This window comes from Brugia malayi, assembly GCF_000002995.4.
Source record: "Brugia malayi strain FR3 genome assembly, contig: Bm_v4_Chr3_scaffold_001, whole genome shotgun sequence".
Classification (NCBI taxonomy): Eukaryota; Metazoa; Nematoda; class Chromadorea; order Rhabditida; family Onchocercidae; genus Brugia; species Brugia malayi.
In genome coordinates, this window is record NW_025062477.1 from 11,020,696 (window position 1) to 11,041,973 (window position 21,278).

The 21,278-nt window shown below is 28.9% G+C and overlaps 1 protein-coding gene across 1 annotated transcript; it reads left to right on the forward strand.

Moving 5' to 3' along the window:
- Positions 1–1,910: 1,910 nt before the first annotated feature.
- Positions 1,911–19,654, forward strand: Bma-ubr-1 (Zinc finger in N-recognin family protein; the record flags this gene model as incomplete). The annotated part of the gene is made up of 46 exons (XM_043080832.1): positions 1,911–2,061; positions 3,239–3,404; positions 3,584–3,662; positions 3,861–3,973; positions 4,281–4,412; positions 4,541–4,616; positions 5,177–5,317; positions 5,631–5,772; positions 6,120–6,251; positions 6,441–6,529; positions 6,896–6,973; positions 7,275–7,377; positions 7,524–7,608; positions 7,903–8,008; positions 8,188–8,316; positions 8,473–8,569; positions 8,853–9,063; positions 9,336–9,405; positions 9,686–9,751; positions 10,135–10,324; positions 10,582–10,682; positions 10,743–10,822; positions 11,005–11,151; positions 11,313–11,475; positions 11,850–12,011; positions 12,485–12,622; positions 12,696–12,805; positions 12,984–13,142; positions 13,425–13,562; positions 13,808–13,978; positions 14,209–14,322; positions 14,414–14,544; positions 14,820–14,991; positions 15,185–15,251; positions 15,425–15,577; positions 15,905–16,162; positions 16,437–16,526; positions 16,601–16,747; positions 16,909–17,061; positions 17,507–17,597; positions 17,876–17,978; positions 18,408–18,530; positions 18,774–18,876; positions 18,985–19,061; positions 19,202–19,303; positions 19,513–19,654. 46 exons carry the CDS (start codon positions 1,911–1,913, stop codon positions 19,652–19,654), a joined length of 5,751 nt encoding a protein of 1,916 aa, XP_042936766.1.
- Positions 19,655–21,278: the final 1,624 nt, after the last annotated feature.

Genomic DNA, 21,278 nt, shown 5'->3' on the forward strand with positions numbered 1-21,278 from the left:
AAATTTTTCGAATTTAGAATTTACAAAATGAAAGAAAAGAAATTTAATGTAAAGTACAAAAAAGTAAATATTAACAAATAAACACATACATAATAAATTTAAGTAAACATAAACATACTTATATATTCGTAACCATATAAATGTATGAAATCTGTGTACATATAAAAACTGTGAAAAGAAAAAATGAAACATATAAAAATATTTTAAAAAAGAAACAAAAAAACTTGGAATGCTTGGAACTTTTTTCTTTGGTTTTTCATTAGTGAATGGGAAAAAAGTGTCAAAATAAAAAAAAAAAATGAAAAAAGGAAAACTTAATAAATCATTTGTATCTATAATTTTCACTAAATAATAATAGCACACTCTTTCCTTTTTCTCTTTTCCTATGATATTTTACATTCCGATCCATATGTATTACATAGTCTCTCTATCACTGTCACATCATCATTCTCAATCACTGCTACAGTTATAATAACGTGATCACTAGTCTATTTTCTCAATCTCTAACACAATACACTCTCCTCAAACTAACCTTATTTCTCTTCCCATTGCCTCTTTTCCCAGTAATCTTCATGCCAATGGGTTTGAACTCATTTAGCTATAAAGGTGTTTGTTTGTTTGAATTCGCGCATGGAACATGTCTTTGTTTCTCTGTTTACATAGCTTTCTTGTAATGACCAGTTTTCCGGTTCCGGTTTGTATTTTATGCAGTGGAGATGCAGAAATGCTTATATTTTATGATTTTAGCATAGAAAATGAATAAAGCAGAACATTATGATAATATAGATTATGATTTAAGGGATCGATTTGATAAAAGATTTTTGAAAACATTTTCATGTTTTTTTTTTTTTTTTTATATACGAATTTAAGTCTACTAGAAATGATGAATTCCTTTTATTCTATTCATCGCATTCAAGATATTCATTATCAATAATTAAAAAACGAATTAGGCGAGGATGAAATAACTTATAATGCTGTGATTTATAATTAATGTTTATATTTCAAAATATGGAAGAAAAAAATATATATACAATCATTTGATATTCGGGAAAGCTTTCCCTAAAATGTTAATGAAATTTTTGATGACATTTGCAAGTGATAAAATTAACAAAGAAAGAAAACTTGGGAGGAAAATATTGAAAGCAAATAATCAAAACAGATTTCTTGCAAATAATGAATATATATCATAGTTGATTAGTCATACTTCGAGGATTTTTTTACATTTCACAAATTATTATGATAAATCTACCAGGCAGAACCAACATTTCGAGAAGTAGTTACGTAGAGTTTCCTCTCGAACTTTTGCGAAGCTTTGATTAAATTTTATCATTCCACTTATCATCCCGATGGTCCGTGGATCAATGTATATTTAATTTTTACCGTACTGATAAGAAGTATAGTAGCGAGTGTATAAAGTCAAATATGTGTTATTTAAATTGCTTACATGTCCTTATTTCTTCCCCTTTTCTGTAATATTCCAAACCTAATTGCTAGTTATCATAAATGATAGCAGATAAAAATTCATTAGCTAATATTAATCTGGCATATCTTTCGCTTTTATTGTTCCTGTTGATAATAAATACATTAGTAATATTAATAATTCCGTACTCCTCAGGTTTTCGTCTAAATTTTGTCATAAATTTAATTAAATAAAAATTATGTGTACATAATGTTTGTTATCTATTAACAGTATCTGTTACGGAATTTGAGAAATCTTTATTCCTTCTTTTTTTTTGTTATTTTTTAATTTTGAATTCGGAATTTCTACAGAAATTATTGTTAATTATTTTTTTCAGTGCTTGGTGTCAATTGTATATATACATATATACGTATATTTATATAAATATATATGTATATGATTGTACTAGTACTGGTAGTTCTAAAGTACGTGTAACTAACGTATAATGCAAATGATTGATAAACTAATATCGCTAACGCGTGCATCTAACTGGGATGAAGTGGAGCATATTCTGGTGGATTACTGGACACAGCAATGTCCACTTATTTGTGCACCAACCGAAGATCCATCATTTGATTTTAAAATCGATGACAATACATTCAGTAAGTCTTTTTTTTTTTTTCTTTTTTCATCTAGTTATGATTATCATTTATCAGTTTGAGTATTAATGGATGATCGCTTGAGATAATTTTTTGTCACCTATTAATGTTGGATTATTTATGAGTTTGTTGTCTTATTATTTTAAATACTGATAAGTGATGAACGGTTTTTTTTGGCTTTTTACTCATTTGTATTGATAAAGGAGTGTTATGTAAACAAATAGCTTTGTTATGCTACAATTATGCTTTTGGATTATTGCTTATACCGTACTCTTATCCGACGGAGTGGGAAAAGATGGAGAAGATCAAGTGACCGAAAAAAAAAAACCAAGAAAAATCAGTTCCCAAAATTTTTTTAAATATGCGAATTTAATCTTTAAAATGCAACAGTTTACTAAAAAAATGTCAAGGTAAATTTTGAAGCAACAATATGCTCAAAAAAGTTATTTAATAGTATCAGTTATTTTGAAAGTTGACAGGCTAGATGATCTGAAATGCTCAGCTGTCAAATTTTTTGTTGTCTTCAGTTCTTTGCATTTGAATATTTTGAGGATTTTCGGAAATATAACTGATATTTACAAAATTTAAGTCCTGCAGTCAGTTAATGTGGAGATTAATCGATGCGGCTTTGGTAGTTTGAATAAATTGAACTTTCATTCTTTCGTTGCCTGGACTTTACACTACTTAATGTTTAGAATTTATTTTGCAAATATATTGCAACGAATGATGTATATAAAAACGAAAAAAAAAAAACGGATAACATAATTGTTTATAAAAAACATGATCCGGTCAATTTCTCTAAAAAAAAGATAACAATTGTTTTGTTAGCATGGTCCTTTTGAAAAATTGTCAGTTTTTTCTTCAAAAATTGGAAAAGCACCAATTCTTTGAAAAAAAAAAAGTAAATGGTTTATCTAATTAATATATTTTTTTCTTTGACACACATTACTTTATTATAGTTATTGCTTATCATTAAGAGTTTAAACTTCTAGAAACTTTTCCTTATTTATTGGTATTTTTTTTTCAAATAAGATAATTTTACGATACTTAACATTTTTATAGAAACAATTCAACACGTTATTGCTTGTTGAAGTTTTTTTTTTTTTTTTTACACTGAAATATGTATTATAGAGTATGATTTCTTGTATGGAATGGAAATGTTTATATATATATATTTTAGACGAAAAATTACTTCACCCTACTGCTTGTGCATATTGCTTGGATAAAAATGTTGGAACGGATTTAATGCCACTCAATGCATCATACGGGTCGAAATCAAGTGCAAATCGTCGAAGTGCTTACTGTGGACATGTTTTTAGAGGTGGAGAAGCAACATATTCATGCAAGTTCGTTAATTAAATACACTTTGAGTTTTTCTTTTTTTTTCAAATGAAATATCACAAAATTTTTTTGTTTTAGTATGATAATATGAAGAAGAGAGCAAAAGTATGCTAGATATTTCCTGGACGTAAACTTATAATTTAAAATATTTTCATGAATTGTGTTAGTTCTTTTTTTCTTTCAGAGAATGTGCTTGTGATCCTACATGCGTTATATGTTATCAGTGCTTTTTAAACTCTGCTCATAAATCACACAAATACAGAGTAAGTTGATTTTTTGAATGCTTTCCAAAGAGATTAGATTTTCATTTCAGAATTCTCTACAGATGTAGTAAATTTCTTCTACCGATATATCGTATTTCTTTTCTGTATTTTACATAGTAAATAATAATTTTCACTTCATTTTACAATGTTAAAAATATTGTAAAATAAGTATTAAAAACAAAAATGAGTACTTTTGAGATGTGTGCATCCAATGGAAATGGTTGTTGTGATTGTGGCGATGTAGAAGCTTGGAAAGAGCATCCAGCATGCAAATTACATGAAGTAGGACAAAATGAGGAACAGGATTCGGAGTAATTTATAACATTATTATTTCTCTTAAGTTTACTGCTAATATAGCGTTAAGTCCATTCAGTGGTTATGCTTATTCATCAGATTACTGATTTCAGAAGTAACATTGATTTTTTTTACTACATGGCACTATTAATTATGTAAAAATATGCTTTGATATACTATGCTCCAGCAAATGTCGGTTATAGTGATGCACTTTCCATAGATAAATCAGTTGAAGAAAGAAGTTATTAATGCAAATGATTTCTTTTTCTCGATTAACAATATGCTTATTTAATAGTGTATATCTCCTTTTTTTTTTCTTTTTAGGATAGCTGATGTACCAGCAGAAATTACAGAACAAGTAGAAACACGTATACGTTCACTGACACGTATTGTACTTCGATTTTCGATTGGAATTATCTGTTGGCTTGATGAAAACACATTGCCGACATTTCTAAAGTAGCTATTTCACTTTATCGAATTTTGATTTATATTTTCATTTGTTTCTAACATTTAGTGTGCTTTTTTTTTTGCATTCAAAATTAACCTATAATGTAATCTCTTTATGCTTTATAACCTTGTTTCAGGGAGAGAGGAATAGATACCACTTTGCCGCTTTATCAGACTATTTTGTTAAATGATGAAACTCATACTTTTGACTCAGTCAGTTTTTTTTTTTTTTTCTTTTTTGATTCTAGTTCATTTAATTTAATCCTCTTAATGTTATTCCTAGAAGAGATTATTGTAGCATTTGTACCTTTCATCACAATGGAAGGTAATAAATGGAAGTGTTCAAGGAAGATGGAATTAGAAATGACAAGAATAGGAACAAATATTAAATATAAAGCCGTGATGTCTTGATAAAGAAGGAATATATTGTGAAAGATAAATTACTCCTTAACTAAATTTAATTTAGAATTTCCTAAAATTAGAATAATTAAAAGCGGTTAAAATATTTAAAACAATGCAACGAAGAATCTAATCAATGTCTGTATGTTTGATCTTGTGGTTTAGTGGAGATTGATTGGTTTATCAATCTCCAACTAAATATTGATTAAACTGATTAATGAATTTATGACTGGAACTATGAACTTTTTCAAAATTTAGGTTATTAATGCATAATTTCGCTTACCTCATAAGCGATACTTATGATAATTAATGTGAAAATTCTATTAAATTACTTATAAGCTATTATTATAGATCGAATATTATTTTTATTGTAGGTAATCAGAGCATTAAATCTTTCTATACATTGCAATCATCCGCAAGCATTGCAATTAGCTACTGTAATTGATCGTGAAGGTCGTGCTTCTGTACGTAACGGTAATATTGATTACTGTATAAAGGCAAAAGATGAAATCCAGGTAAAACAAAATATTCTTTTACTTTTGTGCAAAAGAGTTTTTTAAGTTATAAAAAATGTATCTGACCATGAAGTATGATATAAAAAGTTGAGATAGTAAGCAAAGAAATATAGCACATCTATTTTTTTAAAGAATTAAATTGTATTGTTTTTGGTGTTTCAATTTTTGCTGAAATATTTCTGGGTTTCATAGCTTTCTTGCCTCTCTGAGATCGAATTTTGTTCGCAATAATTCTGGCACTAGATTTTATCGTTTGGAATGTGAAATGTAATCGAAATTTCCAGAAAGTAGCAAATATTTTGTTTTATTTCAGAGACGCACTCAGAGAGATTCAAATCATCGAACGGAAAAGAGTGGCCCGTTAGATGTACGTGTTATTGATAGTCGATTTGTATCACTGCAAAATTTCGCCGTACGCCTAGTTGGATGGTTAACAAATCAAGCACGTCATTTGCGTAAGTGAATTATAATGTTACTACACAATTGCAACTTGAACTAGCTTATTGTGGAAGCAGTTTTGAAACTAAGTTTTTGAAGTTCAAGTTTATTGTTTCTAAAAGTGTTTCATTTTTTTTTTCCTGATTTCATTAGCTAAGTTCCATCATGCTTTTCACTAGTTGTCATATAAGGATAACCAAGACGAATTTACCTTAATGAGATTTTTTAAAATTCCATGGGGTTTGATCTAAATGCAAAGATTTACACGATTGCCTGTAAAATTGTTGTGATACGACTTTTTATCTTGCTTCAATGCTTCTTTTTTTGATTGAAAAATATTTTCTCTTTTTTTTTTTTTTTTCAGCAGCTTTAGCCCTTATGATGGGTGAAATATTATTAAATGAGAAAGTTGAATTGGAAGTAAGTGATAGTACGGGAGAAGTGGATCAAACACTTATGGCCCATATACTGAGATGTGATAGAGCGTTATGGAAAGGTTTCTTTTTTTATTTAATGAATATTTGGTAGTTTATGAACTTTACTGATTAAAGCGAGGTGAAATTAGATTAACAAATCTTTAGAAAATTATTTCTTCAGTTTATTGTTTTTAGAAATTGAATTATCGACATATTACTAGCAAAAACTGTTCTAATAATTTGATTTTTTGTTGCAAGAAATTTTCTAGGTGCAAGGATAGGTTTTCATCAAATGATTATGGCAACAGTATTGATGAATAGTGAGCAGAAAAAAGCTTTCTCAAGATTGTATATTCGTGTATGTTTTAGTTTTTTTTTTTTTTTTCTTTCGTAGAATATATTCATTTTTACATAAATTATATATAGTATAATGATATTCCTTGATTACGTTGCGGTGAATTTTAACAGTGGAAAGAGCGCCTATGACTATGTTGTGTTCATTACACTTGATTACATATAGTTACGTATATATAAGTATAACATGCATTCGTTTTGCACGCAGCTTGCGTGCTATTTCATTACCTATTTCATATTTTTTTTTTGGTATTTATATGTATATATTTTCGAAGAAATTTGTTTTACTGATTGGAAGTGATTTAATAGCAAGTATCTTTAAGTATTGCAAATTACTTATTGATTGAGGAAATTCAGCTTTATGTTTCAGTTGTACAAAAAAATATACGATGATTTCATTGATGATGATCATGATCAGTCTGTATCAGTCACTGTGTTGACTGTTCAGGTGAACTATTTAATTTGATTTTCTTTTGTTTTTGTGTAAAATATTTGGAAAATTATTGCTGGGTAAAGAAATATGAGTGAGAAGCAAGGAACAAATTAATACTTCGTTTTCAATACACTTCTCTTTGCTTTTTTTTTCGCCATCTTCCATTTTTCTATTCTCTATTGGAAATAAAAAATATGTCCTAAAAATAGCACTGAGCAGGTAATTTTTGCTCTTCTTGAGACAGAATTGAATTATTTATTCTGTATTTTTTTTTTTGCTTATAGGTAATGATTTGAAATTTTACACTTCTTTTCAGATTTTTACCGTACCTACAATAGCACGCATGTTAATTGCTGAAGAATCAGTGCTCCAAATTGTACTCCATACATTGTCCAGTCATTGTAGAAAATATTTGAAAGGTATCAGTCATCTTCAAATTTTTAAAATTTTTTTTATTTCGTCGCATTCTTTTAGATTTGTGAAATGAAGGCAAGGAAAAAAAATGGAGAAATTAGGTCGGTTTTTCGACTAATTTGTAGTAGATTTCTTCAAATTATTATTTTAGCACCTAACAAAAGGAAATTTGATTTTTCTTCACGATCATATCCTCATACACTTCGGCGTGCTTTATATATGCTCTGTGATCTGAGGTAAGAACAATTGATGAAAGTTTTTGTTAAACCATGATTATCTTTTTGAGTAGAAAAAATCTTTATTGCAGTTAATTAATTGAAAGGCCACCATATGCGTTCGTTAAGCAAATCTAACATGTAATATCAAAAGAGATTACTTTTTACGTAAGGCAATTCTGTAAATTTATACAGGTAGCTATCCTATGCATTATCCTTACTGATGCAGCTTTTTTTTTTTTTCTAACAGGAATTGTTGTTTGATAAATGCAATAAGCAAGTACTGAACAAAAAATTTAAAGAAATCTTTCATAGATATCTGTTGTCTGTGATTCCGTCACAACAAGATTGGACACCTCAACTACGTGAAAATTTTCTTTCTGGATGTTCCTCCCTTATACGGTTTCTTTCATTTATGCAGGTAATCGCTTAATTTTGCCTGTACTTTGTTAGGAAGTCACAAATAAATGGTGCGCCAAAAATATTTTTGAACGTTGTTGTTAATAATGCTATTTTAAGATGACTACTAATTTTATATCTAAAATAGATTGTTTTTCTTTTGTTATTGGTGAATCAATGTTGCAATTTAATAAATTGTAGGGTATGGACGAAGTTCGTCGTCAAACTGCAGAACATCAAGTTTGGGAGCAGGAATGGGAGACTGCTTTTAATATTCAAATCAAATTACAACATGTCCTTGCACTTGTTATATGTTGGTGTAATTCGGATGTAAGCATGCTTCTTGTATAGTCTTTCTCCATGTCTAGCTGAATAAATATGCCAGTAGTAATACTTTGAAAGTTTGAGTGCAGTAGTAATTTGAAAAAACTTAGGTCAATAATAATTTGAAAAGTTTTATTTAATAATTTATGTTTTCCGGTGCAGGAATTTGTTCATAGTCGTCTTATGAGTCAACTTATCGACGAGCTGGAAGCGGTAGCTAGTCACAGTCCTGACTTTGCAAATAAAATTGTCGTAGAAGGTTAACTATTATTTCTTGTATTTAATGCTAAAATTTATGCATTAATTTTTTTCTAGAATTTTTGCAATTTTTAAATTTAAATCTTCTGGGATTACAGTTGAAAGTCGTGCTACTAAAATTGGATAATCTTTAGATTGTAACTGGAAAGGACTTCTAGAGTACTATTCGCAAAATCATGATGATATACTTTTTAGAACACTATATGGAAGTTCTCAGTCGAAGATGAAGTTTCTAAAATTTCAGTTTTGTTTCAGAAATAATCTATCTTTGAAACCTGTTTCAGTGAATGGCATGAAAGCAACTTCCATACCGTTTGATTTGTCCTATGGTTCATTGTCAGTGCATCAACCTTTTTGGCGACTTCTAGCAGGTTTATTTATTGCAGAGCAGACATTGCTTCAAAAAATTTGTGTTAGGGATGAAGCAGAAAAAGTTCCTGAAGGAATGATCAACCTGAAAGGGAAGCGCGCACTTCTAATGGAAATGCCATTACGGTAATTCATCCGTTTATCGATTCATCTATTTTACTGTAATATGCTTAAAATTCCAGACATAACTGATTTACAGTAAATCGAAAAGAACGAAAGAAATAATTGATAGTTGATTTTATCATTTTTTTTCCTCTTCGTTATTCACATATTGAGCATAAAATAATTTGAAAACATCGGCATGATAAGTTTTAAGATTTTTAATTTGCTTTAAATTTTTATTAAATTTGAAATGTCAATGCTGAAGAATTTGATTTTAATTTACGAATAGCTTTCAGGATTTTTGTACTATGTTCGCAGTCACAGGCGCAAATGTGGCGAAGAAATGGTTTTTCGTTGGTAAATCAGGTATTCATATCTATTTTATTTTTATTATTTTCCCATTTTTTTCTCATAAAAATTTTTTACATATCAAGTCCAGCTGCAGTTTTGTGAAATGTTTGAAACCATTTTATAATAAATATTTCATGCATGCCTCTCTACATTAAACTTGTTATTTTGCTGACAATTATTCTTATTTTGCACATACATAAAACTCTAATTTCTAATTGTCGTATGTAAAATTTGGCCTAATGTCTGTTTTCGAATTATTTTTGAACTTTTTTTGCTTATAAAATTTGTTTTTCAGATTCACAACTATTCTGCACCGACTTGTCGTGCTGAAATGTTTGATAGGGATATTTTGATGTTGCAGGCAAGTTTAAAATATTCTGACCGTTAGAGAAAGTAAATTTAAATTTTAGAAGTGATCTTGGTCTTAAAGCATTATCATCGTGGACTTTTTTTTTGTTCCCATTATATGAGACTGATTCATGAATTTAAGTACTTATTTACTGAATCTTTTTCACTCACATTTTAATACAGCTTTTCCTCGAAAATTCTTTATTAGCTTGATTGAGTCCAAAAATTGAATAAACTAAATGTCAGTTGGAACTACATGTGTAATTTTTCTTCATTTTAATACACTGCTATATCAAAAATTCAGCTTCATAATCGGAGAAACAGCGTGTAAAAAACCCTTCATTAGAAAATGATGATTTTGATTAGTTGATGTCTTCTTGATAAGTTAAATTTCAGGTTTGCGCTGCATTGACACCACCTGATACGTTCATTATAAGGGTTCTGCACCGTTTTGGCTTACGAGTTTGGGCTGAAACAAATTTTGAGGAAATTCGCGCAGCTTTTAGCAATGTAGCATCTGATGATTTAAGCAAATGTACAGTTACATTAGCTGAAGAAATGCTCCATTTACTCATCATTATTATTGGTTAGTTTTTATTCATGTTCATATCTACCTACCTTCTTATGCGAGTTTTTTAAAGGATTATTGGTAAGTGTACAGATGTCTCATTTCCTTTTATAGTGCCACATATCATTTTATATTATCTTGGCTCATTTCTTCAGCTATTTTCAGTTATATTAACGAGCCTGGTTCTTTTTTACTACCTTGTTTGTCATTTTTTTTTTTCGTCAATAATTCTTTTTTAGTTATTTGATGAAATTAAAATGAGAATGTCATTGTAGGAGAGCGTTACTTGCCAGGTGTTGGAAAGTCAACAATAAAAACATTACTGAGGCGTGAAGTTCTCCATGTTCTTGCTACAAAACCAACACCTTTCAGTAAGGTAATATAGTAATCTTTTTATCAGTAAATATGCTCAGAATAAGCTTTATTTTATTTAAAGATTCAACGTGCAATGCCGGTAAATCTACTTTTTGCTGACCTTTCTGTGGAAGAAGCTGTCAAAAGTGTAGGAGACTTCAGGTATATTTCTGTTACACTTTCCATTATTATTTCAAACTGTTTTACCTAATCCTCTCTTCTAGAAAACATTCTTGCAGTTTTTCAGATTTTCTCTGATCTAATAACATATCTTTTTGTCTTACTTCATCAGAGTTACCATTTAATAAAAATCTTATTTAATTTAACTGTGAAACTTTTTATAGAAAACCAACGAAAACATCGCCGGGTATTTTCCTATTAAAAGATAGTGCAAGAAGTGAATACAATGCGTTCTTTTATCACTATTCAAAAACAGATGTTTCAAATGCTGAACAGTACCGACAAAAATGCACTAATAAAGCGCTCAAAAAGTATGCCAAAATTTTTCAAAAGTATTAATATTTAATTACTTCAAAATTGCACCAATTTTGAAAATTATTAGACAAATTATATATAGGGAAATAAATAAACTCAAAGTAATTTAATTATTTATTTAATTTAAAAATCATGAATTAATGGTTTTTGTCTACAGAGAAGCAGTAGTAGCAGCACCACCGATGCCACCACAATTTGAATCGTTTTTTGCGCCTATCATAAATCTTTTGCGCAGTAAAATGATGATGCAACTGATACGTATCGTTCTTGATAGGACAGCAAGAAGAAGTCGCTATTCAAGTGATGGCTTATTGCATCGAGTAAGTTCACATAAATGATTTTTCTTTCCTTATATGTATATGATAGCATGGCGATAAGTCAGTGTTTTTTAGGTATGTGCTGCTATCAAATGATTTGACAATTATTATATTCTTAACCGTTTATTCATTTCTAAAAATTTTCATTTAGAAAATGTTTAATAAGTCGTTTCTGTTATCATAGTTGAAATTTCTTCTCAAAAAATTTTATTCTTGTTTATTGCTTTTTGAATTTGAGATAATGCTGATGAGATAATGCTTTGATATCAAAGTGGTTTTTCAAATTTGCAATGTGAAAATAGTCATAATTCTTGACAGCTGGAATTTTTTAAGAAACTTCATTGCTGAAAATTTTGAAATTTCTAACCGTCTTTCAGATACTTTTTTTGGTTGGAATGGGTCTTAATGAACAGACCATAAACAGTAACTTTGACTTCATCGGTTGTGCTGAGGAGGCTAATATATTTACATTGATGAAGAACTTAAATGGAAAACCTGAATCAGAACCGCATGCTGATCTTCTGGGATATTTGCTTCAGGTTAGTTATTATTTTTATTCATTTTATGTAAAATTCTATCCATTATATGGCTGAAGAGTAAAGTGAGGAACGTTCCAGAAAATTTGTTGAAATCCGAAATAGTTTGATAGTTTAGTGATATCTATTTATTTATCATCTTTATAGAAATAATTACTGGGTGGTCTTATTATTTTCATGGCGCTATTTTAGCTTCTATCACTTATCGTGGATACAATATAATAAAATAAATTCTTTTATATCCTAAGAAGAGTATAACTCCGTGTTATGATATGTAAGGCAAAAAAGTACTCCGAATTGTATTAATCAAAATTCTTTGCATATCATTGTTGAGATTGAAATTTTATTGAATGCAAAAGTTGAATTTATAATCTGGGCTGAAAAATTCTAAGTGATTTTCTAAGTGATAAATGATGTAAAAACTGAGATCCTCATAAAAATTTATTTTATGGAAAAACTTTTAACAAACTGTTTAGCGTTATGAGAAGACAAAATCGGAGAGCAAAGAAGCTGTTATACAGCCAGGATTGAAAGCTCCAGATGCATCAGAATCAGAAATTAAAGCCAAAAAAGCGGCGATTGCTGCTAAGAAACGAAAACAAGCAATGGATCAGGTAAATTATGTCTTTTGTGGGAAAAAATTCTAATTTTAATTCTCACTTATTTTCTTAACTTTGATAATTGCAGATGAGTCGACTACAGAAGCAATTTGTGACACAAAATCAGGATTTGCTTGGAAAGGAGTTTCTTGAGGGAAAAGGACCTCAGAAACATGATGATGATGAGGAACCATTGGGGTAGATGTTCCTCTAAATTTCTTTTCGACTGGAATTGAAAATCTTGTTAATTCATGTTTTTTGGTTTTTATATTTTTCCAGGAAAAAATTAGTTGAAGAACATACTGAATTCTTTCATGCAAAAAAATATTGTCCTATAGCATTATTTTATTGTCATAATATTTCTATCATTGTTTAGGATTTTACCACATGGTAGCGGTTTTCCCATTTGTTTGGGCATTGACCGAAGTATTGCAAAATGTGACAGTTGTCGTCGAGTTACATGTATTCTATGCCAAGAAGATGAAGATATTACAGCAGATGGTCAGGCGTTAGTATGTGCTGCATTTATGCAAAAGTAAGTGTATCGAAATCTGCATGTTTTTACGATACATGTCAAATCATTTATTCAGAGGTCATTTTTACGACGCATATCATTAAGAACTTTATTGTTAATGGTTTTTCTGAAATATTAGCTTCCTTATAATTTCATTAATTTTTTTAACTTATCATAAACCATAAGCTATTAATCATATTCGTGCCTTTAGCAACAACTTTAAATTTGTTTTGTTATCAGTAATAGCTTGAACTGAAGATTTTTTTCGATTACCTCAACAAAATTTCAATTCCATGTTTTCAGATCATCATTATTTGCAAAACTTAAACAGGAAGAAGAAGCTGCATCAGAGTTGTCTAAAGTATTTGTATCTGTTTCCCTTCGAAATGGCCTTGGATCCTCAACATGTGGTCATGTGATGCACTTTAATTGCTATAAAAAGTAGAGATTTTATTTTGTTTATAATATCATAATAGACATTACAATTTTAATTTATAGTGCTTTACCAACTGCTATATGTGCTGTGGACTAAAGGCATCCTAAAAAAAAAAAAAAAAAAAAATGGGAAATAAAGTTGTGAAAAACAATTCGCAACTTATTCACTTATAAAATCTACTATTTTAAGCTACTAATAAATTCATTATCATAGGTAATGAATCTTTTACTTTTACGACTATATTTTCTAGGTTTTCTGATTTACTGAAAGATCGTGATCGTGGCCGTAATCCACAACTCATGGCATTCAATCCGCGTGTGCTTGATATTAATTCTGGTGAATATTTGTGTCCGCTGTGTAAACGTCTAAGCAATACGATTCTACCAATTCTACCTCCTCTTGCGCAAGTTTTTGACGACAGGTATACAAATGTTAACCTTTTGTATAATAAATCTTTGTAACTTTCATCTTTTATATCTATCAGCATTTTCGAGATGGATATTGTATCAAATTTATCACGGTCACTTTCTCCAGGTAATGATATTTTACCCAAATTCTTTAAATATTGTTTTCATACATTTTTTCTTAAATTTGAAATGTTTTAGTTATCTTTATATTCAATACCTATAATTATTTTCAAGTATATTGTAGAATTGCTACTAAAGAAAAGCACATCGAATTTGAAGACTGGATAAACCATTTCGTTGGACTTTTTGATAGCTCGATCAATAATGACAAATCATTCAAAGGTCATAGCAAGAAGAGGTTTGCGCTGTTTCCATTTTTTTTTTCTTAACATCATATTATAAATAAATTAAAGAGTTCCAATCAAATTTTAAAGGAAAATGAAATTTAGATCGCATTCAGAACGATCGTTAATGGAATTAGTTAGTCGAGAAGCTGAAACTGGAAATGCATTATCAGCATCGGTTCCCTCAACATCTGCCATGTCCTTTATGATGGAAATGAATCCAGTTGTTCATCCAAGTAGGACTCTAAATGCTTTTTTTTTTTTTTTTGTAATAAATTATTTAAGGCGCTATTATGTTGTACTTTTTGTTACTATCTGATCTCTTCTGATAGAAGAAATGTAATGGTTAATTATAAAGTATTACATTATTTTGATTTCAAAGATGGAATTTAAACAAATACAAGATATTAATAAGTGAACGATTATTTCTAGCAAATATAGATTATTAGTATTTTTTTAGGTAGGAAGCAAGCTGTATATGTTGAAATGAAAGATAAATTATAATTTCTAGAACCGGATGAAATCATGGAAGTAGATGACAACGAAGAAAGAACGTTGAAGACAGCTGTGAAAAGGCAAAGTGGCCCTGATGGACGTTTCTTTTCAATTTTTACGTCCATTCCGGATGTAATGCATAAAATCAAAGATATGCTTATTCAACCGGAAAAGCAGCAAAGTGATAGGTGTGATATTTTTAATATTTCAACAAATCTTCATTTCCTTCTCTTGAAATTATAGCTTGCATAAAAAATGAAAGATGTAGAGAATCAATTCATAAGCAGCTGAGGCCATGAGAAGAAAAAATTTTGTTGCTCGGAGGAAATGTATAACTAAATATTTTGTTTAAATTCAATATTCATTAAAAATAATTTTCAGTGCACGCACACATTTTTCACCAGTAATTTGGGATATGATACACTTTTTCCTCAAGCAAACTAATTTGGTTAGATTTCAATCAAAAGAGCTTCTATTATATCTCTGTATTTTATATTGTTAGTTGCATTTAAAAGTGCTAGAAGTGTGATTAACTTTGTCTTTAATCCTATTAATGTCATTTGTTATTTAAACATTTGCTATAATTATATAAATGTATTCAGTGATCTGAAAAATTTGCAGCATTTGCAAAATGACGGTACTACCAGTTATTTTAATGAAGAAATTATGGAAGCTATTTTCACGTTCCAATCTGCTGCATTTTCACTTCGTTCAATTGCAACAGTACTTCGTCGTGGTGGCAAGCCATTATTTGGAGCGTGGAATGCTAGACAGGTTGTTTCTAAATGTTACGTGAAGTGAAATTTTTCATTAGCAATGATGGTTTAATGTTTTATCTATCTCATTATATATATATTGTAAATCTGAAAGGTGCAAAGTAATGTGCAAAAAAAAAAAAAAAAACGAACTAATATATAATATAGTTGTATTATTTTCATGTCCACCAGTTCTTTATCATGAAATTTTGAAAACTAGCTTAATTACGTAACTTAAAAATTAGCTTAAAATGTTTTAAGTGCTAATTAAGCGCTAACTGACTCTAATTAATCAGTAAATTAACTTATCCAACATTCTGATATAAATATCAAAAGTCATTTTCAGCGTGAGTGCATATATGCATTATCACGAAGTTGTGCGGTAGCGACAATGAAATGTCATTCATCATACTATTACCTACGATTTCTTCTACTTCAATTATTATCGCCACTTCTGTCGCATAAAGCAATTACTGATCAGAATGCCACAGTAAATTCTGGTACAGATTCAAGTTGTCTCACTGATCAGTCATCAGTAAAAGCATTGGAAGCAAAAAAGAAAACAGAGATTCATCTACCAGAAGGAGTGGATCTTAATAATATGGTATGTTTATTTTATTTCCAAAAAAAAAGAACCTAAACTATTTCAAGAAATGTTTGCTTCTTGATTAAAATTTTATCACTTCAGCTCATGCTAATGAAAGCCAGGTAATCTGACCATGACTAGTTTTATCTTTCAATGTCTTTTGTCAGTGAGCAATTTGCAGCTAACTCTAATATACTTGTAAGCTATTATAAATATTATAATGAATAACTGAATATGGTAGTTGTCTTGAAAGTATCAATATCAGTTAATTGATAACAGGTTTTTTTTTCAGTCTCAACTAGAATTTGCAGTAGCTGTTCTGATGTCAGAAGATATTAAAAAGCCAATAAATATCCTTGCAATCGATATGCTTTCACTTGCAGTAAGTGTTCTAATTAAATTTTGCACTTAGAATTATTGTGCTTTAAAAATTTGTTTTGAAATTGAGTGTTAAAGGTTGAAATGGCAATGTGTGAAGGTTGGGAACCAATGAATAAAAATGGTAAAGCTATAAATAATAAAGAAGGATTTGTTACATTCCCGCATGGTTCAGAGAATGAACAGTATGCTATTCGACTGGCACTTATTGGACATTTATATCAAGTATGCATTCATGCATTCATATTTAGTACAATTTTGATATTATATTAATTATCATGTTGTCCTTTCTACCATACAAAACTTATCATCGACTATTGATAAAGTGCTTGTTGTTTTAGCCTAATGTTGATGAATTCTTAAGTAACTGTTGATTTTTCTTTAAGGTTATTGCTACATTTGATGTTGAAATTCTTTCAAAGCAGTCAGCTTCACCATTTGTTGTACAAGAAGATAAGATGTTGGATGACTTACTTTTGCGTCTTTATGCTATTGCCCGTCCTGGAAAACAGCTGTCCTCAGTGATTGCACTAAAAAAGGTATTGTCAAATTGTAAAACCATTTTAGAATTTTTGTTTTTTACAGTTGTTTATGTTTTTCAACAGCATCAACTTTTAGAATTGTTATCATATAGTGCAGTAATGCTTATAAATATGTTTGGAATATATGTCTTATGGAGATATAACGTAAATGTTTACAAAAAAATCTTAGGTTTACCTAGCTGATTTCCGGCAGCATTTTTAGCGTTCCTTTGTTGATAGTGAGAATGTATTCCACGAAAAAATATTTCCTAATTCCTAAGTATAAAGCCAATTTGAAAATTTCGTACATACATTGACTGTATCACTTTTTGCTGCTTTGTTATGACAAAACTAAAATATAAGTTTTACTTAAATTTTAACAAATAAATATGATATTTGAATTATTTTAAATAATTTGACTTTGTAAAATTTCAAATTATTTTGAAGATTCAAAATTTTGCAGACACTTCATACAGCAGTACTTGAATTTCTACGTCCACTCTCACTTCTTTACCATGCACTTACACTTGTACCACCACCAGAAGCATTGAAAGGTAACATAGCAAAATTGATTTCATCCTCAAATAATATCTTCCATCCATATACAAAAATGTGGAAGAATTAAAATAGCTAATTTGAAACGAGGACAAATTTTATGCCAACTTTTTATCCGAAAATATCGGTTTTTGTCTCTTGTTCATCATGAAGAAGATGAATTTCATTAAAATATGAGCAATCTCAGTATCACTAAATGATGTACATTATGATTTGTTTTTAAACCAACTTTTATTTTAAGAAAAGATAATTAAAGAATTGTCTTTTTCTTTTTCAGATCCTTCCGTTAATGAATTCGAGCCCCTATGTCGTTATCTTGGTTTCATACCCAGTCTTGGCGAATTTCTCGGTGGTCTGTGTGTTGAGAAATTGTTCACATTGTAAGTTATATAAACCATTTAATGTGTTTAAGACCTATGGAATGACGATAGCGAGTAGAAAAATGAAATAAGGATTGAAACTTGAATTTCTCGTCATTTCATTGTTTGATCATTAAACTGAATACTAGTAATTGCATTTAAGTTACTTTTTGAGTTCGACATATATAACTAAATATGTGTATCTGTTTATATTTTTATTTTTATTAATTCACGATATATTGAAAAATTTTTATTTTTATTAATTCACGATATATTGAAAAAGGAAAAAAAAAATCAATTGTTACATCATTGAAGGATAACTTTTTAGATGCCAGGTTTTATTTCTCTTTTTTACATCATTTCATGGCTTCTAGCAGTTAAAAATTTCTTTTATCATGCATGAAGATAAGCTGAAGCAAGCAGCAGCAATTTAAACTTAATTTATCTTAGATGGGCATCATCACAAGGAGATAAATCTCAGCAAACTTTCGTACGACAACCAGTTTTGGAAAATTCATTTGTGGAGTTGCCGGAAGATTTCTCAGAACTGATCAATTATGCAGCCAGTTTCAGGTTTTTTTTTTTCTTTATTTTACCAGTGTATTTTCACTTTATAATATTCCATAGCTAGCTTTTAACTTTTTATATCCTTCAAATACATATTGAGGAATAGGTTTTGTTACTATTGTATGCGAAGACATTTCATCAGTGACAATATCGTTTTCTGAAATATAACTACGATTATTTTACAAAAGTGATCTTAGCTCAGATATGTATAAATTTCGAAGGTTTGTTTTGTAATTGAAAACTCTTCAGATGTCCTTCTATTCCCATCGATGATCGTTCATCATCGGCACCAAGCTTATGTCTTCTTTGTGGTTCATTACTTTGCTCTCAGATTTACTGTTGTCAACGCACAGTAAGTTATAAGAGCTAATATGAATCATTTACTATGATATTGAAAGAAATCGAAATTTCTTGATTAATAATACAGAGTGATATACTTTTGAATGGAATATTATTGTAGGTAAATGGTGTTACACTTGGAGCTTGTTCTTATCATTTAAAAATATGTACTGGATGCTCTGGTGGTGTGTTTCTTCGGTTAGTGATTTTTATCGTTCTGTCTTTTGCTTCTTTCTTTTTTTTTTTCAATGTTTTTTAAAATGTTATTGCTCTAATTAAAGAGGATTTGATTTTCTTGAAAATGATTAAAATTCTATCTCCGTTTCAAAAAATTTAAGAATTCGTGACTGTCAAGTAGTGCTATTAACATCGCGTGATCGAGGTTGCTTACTCCCAGCGCCTTATATAGATGATTATGGTGAAGCGGATCCAGGATTTCGGTTAGTATTTTTTTTATATTATCAAATTTTTCTTTTTTAATGTCTTATATAAATTCTTATATATTATTACTGTTGATATGTCATCACTGTTGCAATATGATGATTCTTCAATAATGTTTAAATTTTTTTAAAGGAATTTCTAGTAGAAATTTATGAAGAATTTCTAGTTTGAATTTCTAATTTGAAAATTTTTTAAGCTTATATTATAGACGTGGGAATCCATTGCATCTTAGTCACGAACTTTATGCAAAATTGGAGAATCTGTGGCTTAATCAATCAATTGCGGAAGAAGTGGCCAATCAGTATGAAATTGATCATCGCAATATAGGTCTTGAATGGCACCATTTTTAGATTATTTTTTATACCAAGTTTATTTTTTTTCTTTTATGCTCATATATTTAATGCATTCTGTATAGTATAGTTATGTGCGAGAAAAAAGAATAATGTTGGATATATTTTTTGCTAAAAACTTTATTTCAGGTATAGACGCACAGAATAAATCCATATTTTTTTAAAAATGAGGAATTACTTTAAGTTAAAATTGATTTCATTCTTCGTTCTTTCCTATCACTAACATTTTTTACTGGCATACCAACTTCAATGAATTTCTAGTTGTGAAAAATGTTACTGTGACATATTTTCTCGCTATTTATTCATTTGTTAGTGTTCTCTTAGTTTTATTTATTAGTTAGTTCTTTATGTTTGCTAATTATGCGAAATATTAATTACAAAAATTATAAAAAATATTGATGTTAAATTGTACGGGAAAAGATGGATGACAAAAAAAAAAACTCAAATACCTCGGAAGAATTTGAGCATTTTTTTTTTTTCTCGTGAGCTTTGTATGAATATGCGAAACTGTAGAGCTTTACCAATCAATATTCAGATTTTAACATGTAAAAATAAATATTCTAACTGTATATGTATTTCTTTCCACACTTTTATTTTGTTTTTATTAGATTATAACACTGATATTTTTTGATAACCATAATGTAACCGATAGTGATTTTACATCAGTTTGGATAATACATCAGTTTTTTTCTTTAAGTTTGTTATAATCAGTGAAATTTTAGCAATAACAGAGCTTTTTTATTACACAATCTAAATTCGGAATAATATTCAATGAAGAAAGTGATCTTTCTTCTTTTGCATATTTATTTTTTCTTATTATTGAAATAATAGTTCATATATTGTAAATTAATCTTGTAGACACAAATAATTAATAAGCACTTTATATTTTTGTCTTAAAAAGAACTATTTTTCCTTTTTTTTTTTTTTTTTTTTTAACGGGATGAAATTCTCATTATTAATTAATCTGATTTATTAACAGCTTACGATAAGTGATAAAAGGAATATGACGAACTATTCCATTTGTATTTTTTGCAACAAACTTTTTATTAAGGGTTTATATTCATTAATGTAATTGATAGATAACTAATTACTCGTTCATAATTATTAGCGTTAAAGTGAAATGATTATCATTCTAGTCCCAATCATTTTTTATTTATTCTAATTTTGTTTCCAACTAATTAACATATATACGAATTATCAACTGTAATACCCTTTTGGTTTTCTACCCTCTCTGGAATAAAAGAAACAAATCTGATTTGTAATAAAACAAAAGAATTTGAAATCTAATTTATTTCTTTTAGAAATAACAATTCTTTTTTTTTTTTCTCTTCCTCTGTTATTGGACTTTTTGCCTAAAAATTTTCCTCAATCAATTTTTATTTGAATTATTAGAAAAATTATGATATAAAATCAACAAGTTAGCAATATTTCTTTCTTTTCTAATTGGTATTTTGAAGTATGAAATTATAAAAAAGCTTCTGAAGTTAAAAAATTAAAAAGTTAGCACTACACCAGATAGTTGGGCTCTTAGTTTTTAATTTTTTCAGATTGTCGTTGTTGACCTTGGAGAAAAAAAAGATTTTTTTTTTTTAATTTACATTTTATCTTTTCTCTCCTCGTTTTC